Source organism: Dioscorea cayenensis, chromosome 10 (genome assembly GCF_009730915.1).
Source record: "Dioscorea cayenensis subsp. rotundata cultivar TDr96_F1 chromosome 10, TDr96_F1_v2_PseudoChromosome.rev07_lg8_w22 25.fasta, whole genome shotgun sequence".
Taxonomy (NCBI): Eukaryota; Viridiplantae; Streptophyta; class Magnoliopsida; order Dioscoreales; family Dioscoreaceae; genus Dioscorea; species Dioscorea cayenensis.
Window position 1 is genome coordinate 9,588,205 of NC_052480.1, and position 6,999 is coordinate 9,595,203.

General features: G+C 33.0%; 1 protein-coding gene across 1 annotated transcript; it reads left to right on the plus strand.

The window, feature by feature from the left end:
- The first annotated feature begins 1,064 nt into the window (after positions 1–1,064).
- LOC120270961 (cytochrome c-like) lies at positions 1,065–5,818 on the plus strand. Its single transcript, XM_039278052.1, has 3 exons — positions 1,065–1,263; positions 4,490–4,623; positions 5,371–5,818. Exons 1-3 carry the CDS (start codon positions 1,152–1,154, stop codon positions 5,464–5,466), a joined length of 342 nt encoding a protein of 113 aa, XP_039133986.1. The 5' UTR covers positions 1,065–1,151; the 3' UTR covers positions 5,467–5,818.
- The last annotated feature ends 1,181 nt before the right edge of the window (positions 5,819–6,999 follow it).

A 6,999-nucleotide genomic window follows, 5' to 3' on the forward strand; every position in this document is an offset into this window, starting at 1 on the left:
GAGATGGCCACCTCGGCTTGGAAGACTCTTGTCAAACCGACGGCGGACTGCAATACTCTAGCGACAACAACGAAGGGGAGAACTCTCAGAGGAGATGGAACAGAGGAAGGATGGTTGAGAGAGGGGCTAGGGTTTTATTTTGAATGTTTTTATAAGAGTTATTTTTTTGTTTTACAAGGTTATAATAGTAATTTTAAAGGAGGGTAATGCGTATTCCCCCACCATGGAAGGTGGGAGAATACGCAAGCCAAACAAGGGCATGATATTATGTAGGGGAACCATTACTGCCATCCAAACGTGCACATAGTGTTTGGTTTGAATGTAATGAGAGGCAAGATTACATATAATATTACAAAAATGCCCGTCGAGAATCTTAAATGAAAACAAAGAATTTTCTCATGTGACGAGTCATCGGAGATTAGTGGCAACCAGTTGTTGATGACCGACGGCTGGCTGCGATAGGTCGCCGATGGCAACGGGTCACCAAGTGGGTGATAGTTGGTGACGACGAATCACCGATGACCACTGGTTGTTGTTTGTAGTAGATTACCGATGCCCAGTGGCAGTGGGTCACCAGTGACTGGTGGATAGTGGGTGATAGGTCATAATAGTAAATATTACAAATCTATGAAGTTATTTTGGTCCATAATGTGATAAAACCTTCTCAATCTCCTCTCCCAATTCGGAGAGTTAAGAAACCATACATTCTATATAACTATGGATTCAAGTTTGGTTCAAAACATTACCTTATAAAATGTCCACAAACCCTAACGCAAATAAAACATTTGTATCATTTGATTTGCATTTACGAGAACGAAGGAAATTTGCAATGTGTATATTATAACGATCAAGTTTATGAACATCAAAATGATAAAACAAATCAATTTTCACAAAATTCCAAATAGGCCGAAATTCCTGTTAAGGGCATTGGGATTGTAATGGCCCACGAGGGTCACACTCCTGAGATCCACGTGGCATACTTTCCCACCGTCGCTTCTCCGAGACTTCCGAACCAAGCCAACCTTTCATCAAGAGCTTTAAATATACACCAGCATGTGCCCTGTGTCTTCATATAGATCAGAGAGCCTCCAAATTAGACTCGAAAGATCGTTTAAGAAGTGAAACCCTAACCCTAAGTCTTGATCTTTGATATGGCGTCGTTCGCGGAGGCCCCGCCTGGCGATGCGAAGTCCGGCGAGAAGATCTTCAAGACCAAGTGCGCCCAGTGCCACACCGTCGACAAGGGTGCTGGCCACAAGCAAGGTTTGGATCTCTTCACCTGATCTTTGTTTTCTTTGTTGTTGTTGTTTCTGGTATTCTCGTTTTGTAGGATTTGATCCCTTTTGGTGTTGGGTTTTTGTTTGCGTGATGTGATGCCTTGCCATCTTGATTGAACTGTTTCATGTTGGAATGCTCTTGTGGTTCTTATTGCTTGTAATTTTGATCGTTTCTTCTTGCTTTGTTGCCTTTGATTTTAGAGACATTTTTTTTGGTCCATTTTTTGTAAGCGGTGTCTTTGGGAATGGTCTAGATCCATATTTGTTTTAATCTTTTCTAAAATTTTGATGATCCATTTTATTTTTTTTAAGTTTGTGGGAAATGGTTTTCAATTGCATAGAATTGATTCTGTGTATATTCTTATTTTTTGGATTTTTTCTGTAAGATGATTGAAGAGTTCTTGTAAATGGATTTTTGCCTGCGGTTTTTGTTATTAGATCTAATGTTTCTGAGTGTTCTGTAGAGATGATTGGAATATATGGGAAATTCTTCAGAAAGTACACTTTTGGTAGAACTTTTGATGGACTTTGCATTTATACATTTTATATGGAGATGGAAATCTCAATTGAGAATTATTGGAGTTCTTATGTTGTCTTGAATAGTTTGGATGCCTTCGATAATGGGATAAACATGGACAAATTAGTGTTTTTGTGAATTTTTTGTTGCATGAGGAAGAATTATTGATTGTCCTGTCCTGTTGGAAAAAATCATTGTCTATGGACATATAATTTCTCCAATTATATCACTTCTTGCACTTAGTATTTATTAAATCTTTGCTGATTAAAGCTAATTTTGCACATATATTATGATTTATATGCATAAATCCTTGTAAAGGTATAATTTTATTTTTCAATTTGTTCATATATATATATATATATATATATATATTCAGTGCTTTATATCACAGCTATAATATTTGATTTTTTAAATATACAGCCTTGTGAAATGTGTGACTGCATATATACCCATGTACGGAAAACAGAATTGTTATAGATTATAGTAAAGTGATGCATATTATAATATTTGTCTTTTCATGAATGAAAACAATTATAAATTTTATAGTGACATATATACAGACAACAAATTATATATTTTGTTGGGAAACTAGAATTTTACTACAGCAAATGACGCTTTCAAAATAGTTTATAATCTGTTTTTAGATATTACCAAAGTATTTAAGTTAAAAAATTCAATTTATTAGATAATATTAATAACAAACATTTATTGTATAAATTTCAACAAATTAAATTTATTTGAAACATAAAAACATTGGAGGAATTTATAATATGTTCAGTGTACTATTAACATTTGTTTATTTTTGTGTTTTGTTTGGTCGATGTTTACCCAATGCATATTGGAACTGTAAAAATTGTTCTATTTTGTCAAGCCCTATTTTTTCTTTTCCGGTTAATTGTCTTGTCTCTACTGCCAAGCACTATCTATATTTTGTTTAACTATGGATGTCAAATTGGATGGTCAATTGAATGGATAGTTATTAAGCTTTTATGCGTTTAAAACTGATATCTTGAGCATAAAATTTGAGCTGAAACTGGAAGAATTATAGAAAAATCATACAAAAAAGATATAGTAGAAAAGAATTTGAAAAACACTATTTTTGAGGACATAGACAGAGAGGAATGTTAAAAGATGCTATCTTTGGAAAAGCTTTCCCCACTTCCCTCGTGCGCACTTGTTTATTTATGATCTTCCAAGATTCAACTCTCTTCTTCCTTGGATGTTGTCACCAGTTTGCTCTCTTGTTTTTGGCACCACTCAAACAAAACGTTGAGAAAAATCAAGAAGTTAAAATCTCGAAAAAAAGAGTAGATTTTGTGGAAATCTTCTTATGTTTATCTGTGAAAAGGAAATTTATCCCTTAATTTCCAACAAGATATGGGGGACAATGATAAATCATAAATGAGAGTAGTTCAAGAGGTCATGACTTTTATTGTTTGGATTAAGCATTATTTATTTTTTTTGTGATGGGACCTATGGGCTTAGATTCATGCTTTTCGAGTATGCATGGGAAATCATTATCATTTTGAAACAAGTGGTAAAATTTTTTTACTATTGCAGTAGTTGTGTGTTTGCACCATTCAAATCATATTTGTAGAATTTTTATTTTGAAGTGGCAAATTCTTGGACGCATGATGACAACTATAGTGCATGAGACCCATAACTTGTTTTTTTTACAATCTGTGATTTGTTTTGACACCCTTAATAAGGATTTTCAATGCTTGGTGTTTTGTTTAAGAGATATAAAAGTTTATAGGAGCTGTAGTTTTAGAATGAGCACAAAATTAAACCTCAAGAAATTTTTTCAGGATGATAAGTGCTTTACGATTATTGTCTAGATATTAGTCATTCATCTACTAATCTTCGAGCTTTTACCTAACTTCTTGGTTTGGGAGACACATCAATAATGTGATTTATTTTTAGTCAATTTATAAAGATGTAAATAGCCAAAGTTTACAAAGTTTAAGGCATAAGTAAGCTGATATATGAATGTATAGTTTGCTAAATCCATTTTTTATAATATATTCATGTTTTTATACATGTGCTGATTGCTGAAGTTTACTTATGTCTCAAAAATTTGTAAAAGTAGTGTTCTTTTATTTATATATCAAGTGGAGCTTGTAAAAGTAAATCACAATTGAAATGTTTGATCTGTTACAATTTAGTTTCAGTATTGTATTGAATGAATTAAATGAAAATTAGTGCTTTGGATCAAGACAAATAAATGTTCAGAAAAAAAAAATTGAAATTTGAAAAAACTTTCACAATCTGGATTGGTTTGGACTGCATTGTTTATATTTGCGTTACTTGATTGATTTGTAGAAGTCTGACTTGTGACTTAGATTTTGGCTTTAATTGGTACAAGGCTCAGCGTTTGTTTTATGCGCCCATTAACTATGCACATCAATTGGTAAGCTCGCTGATACTATTTTTGATTGTCTGATTTGAATTTGAATATGGTTTGACACTTCGAAATTATGTATATGTTGCTTCCTTTTGATGTGATTTCCTCTATGGATTAACATACTTTTTAACATGGAGGATCTGCTCATATTGGCTGTTCCCTTTCCTTATCTTATTGTAACTGCTGATCTCTATTGCTAGCAATTCTATTATTTTCTTTTGAAAAAAATTTTTGCCCTTTCTGCTGTTATCTTTTCTTGATCAATACCTTATACATTTTTCATCTGGATAGGTCCTAATTTGAATGGTCTTTTTGGGAGGCAATCTGGTACAACTGCTGGTTATTCCTACTCTAATGCAAACAAGAACATGGCTGTGATATGGGAAGAATCAACTTTGTATGACTACTTGCTCAATCCAAAAAAGGTATGCATTTAAGGTTTCAATACCCAGCATGTTTCATTGTGAATGGTTATCATTGAGTTTATTTGTTACAAAAATGTATAACATTGGTCTTTTAACTGATAGTAGCTATGGTTGACCATGAATGTCTGTTGCTCTTAAATTGTCTATATGACAAACCATTGGAATTTGGATGTATTGTCTCTTACTTTTTTGAATGGTAGCTTGGTTTTCTACCTAAAATCCTTAGCAATTGCATCTATGAATTTTCTGATTCAATTTGGAGTATCTCTCATCCTTTTCCTTTATTTGCCTTATAATATGCATTTTCCAATATATTTCATGTTTTTCTTTTCAATGAGAAGCTCAGTTACTTGATAAACAGTAAACAACTTCAACCTTTGCCCTTTAGGCAGAAATTAGGTGAGTCGCAAAGATATCATTCTGAGATTATTCCACTAAATATGTGTGAGACAAAAATTTATGCAGCATGCCTTCTTATTCATATTCTTGTGCTCATCTGTCCAATGTTCATTTTTGTTAGATTGTTGTTCTGTGTCTTCTGCTTATTCGTCCATCTGGTTGAATGTTATGTACACTCCTGATCTCTAACTATGAGCAGAAGTTACAATCCAGGCAATTAGCCATATTCAACATGATTATCTCATCCACAGCTTATTTTTATTCAATAAAACATTTCTCCACAACAATAGTTTACAGATTTTTTTGTTATATACTGACTTTCTACTTTCTTTTATGTCGTGGTTGCAGTATATCCCTGGGACTAAGATGGTTTTTCCTGGTCTGAAGAAGCCACAAGAACGTGCTGATCTCATTGCTTATCTTAAAGACGCTACATCTTCTTAATTCTCAATATACTAGTAAAAATTAAAATTGCATCATTTTCTTTTGGCTAATAAGGCACACGAGATGAAAAAAAAACAATTTTTGTTTTGCATGAAACTATCTGGACCAGGTAGCTTATTTGTTTGTGGGATTATGATCCCATAGCTCATTGTTTTAATTAGGAATCTTGCCCGTGATATTTCTACGAGCGTAGACCATTTGAGTCAAAAAGCCATTTGAGTAAAAAACATGCTACGGCTACTTTTTAAACTAAATGTAGGAATACCAATTTGTCACAAATAATGGATGACTGCATTTTGTCATGGTGGATGATTGTTTTGGGTTCGAGGATGAATGATATATTATTCTGGTATCTAATGCGCTCATAGTCTTGTTAATTCACAAGTCCTGTTATGTGAAATTTAGGATCATTTTCTTCGTCAAAGTGTCATTAATTGGTGCAATTTCTGAGTATTGCTTGCTTTACGGATAAGGCCATGCAAGGTCTGTCTTGATGTCATTCAGTTTGCTCGTCTATTTTATTGTTTGCCTCGGAATGTTTTTGTTACATTTGTTCATTCTTGTGAGCCGGGGTTAAGGTGATATGATGCTATTTTGGGGCTGTGTTTAAGAAGCTGGTTGTGGCGCATGTGTGATTCAACGGTCTTTTCCGCTTGTGTTTTTGATCATTTAACTACCTTGTTCTTTTTTAGTCCTTCTGTCCTAGGTATTTATTTTGATATAAAAATATCTAAAGTGGGTGTTTGATTGGGCGATAAAGATACGTGGGGGTTTTTTTTTTTAAAATAAAAATTTTGGAAGGGAGATAAAAGTTTTGGTTCAGCTGGAAAAAATTGATTTAATTAAAATTAAATAATTCAAAATTAAATTTTAATAACTGTGTTGTGGGTTGTTTACATTTCATTAAAAGGAATTATTCTGATATTCATTAATATTAATGATTTTTAAATTATTATTAAATTATTGAAGTAAGAAAAGTACTTATTTCAAATTCTTTATCTAAGCAAATAATATTTGCAGAAAAGGATCTAGTAATTTTGCGGTTGACCTTGAAAGATGAGGACAACCACCTCTGGTGTGTGAAAGCCACCATGGGGAGTCCTACCAAGGAAAAACGGTTACTGTAATTAAGTGTGTATAGCTAATAATAATAATAATAATAATAATAATAATAATAATAATAATAATAATAATAATAAAACAAGTGTGAGTAAGTCCATCTCGTTATCTTTTGAAGTAGCAAAGTGGGAGGGTGCACACACACTTGATTTAGAGTAAGACTTTGGTTGTTTTATTTGTAACAAGTCCTTGATTGTTTTTTACAGTATGATTATTTCTTTTGTTTTTGGTTTTTTAGAGTGGTAATGTCTGTTTTCACTCTCCATAACTTCAAGACTAATTATCAAAGCCCAAGGTTGAGCATGTAGTCGTTTTTGGTTGCATTGACTTGTTTGCTGAAGAGCAAGCAAACGTTTTCATTTAAAACTCCTTACCCAAATCTACATAAGAGAACTTATACTAAACTTTTTTGAG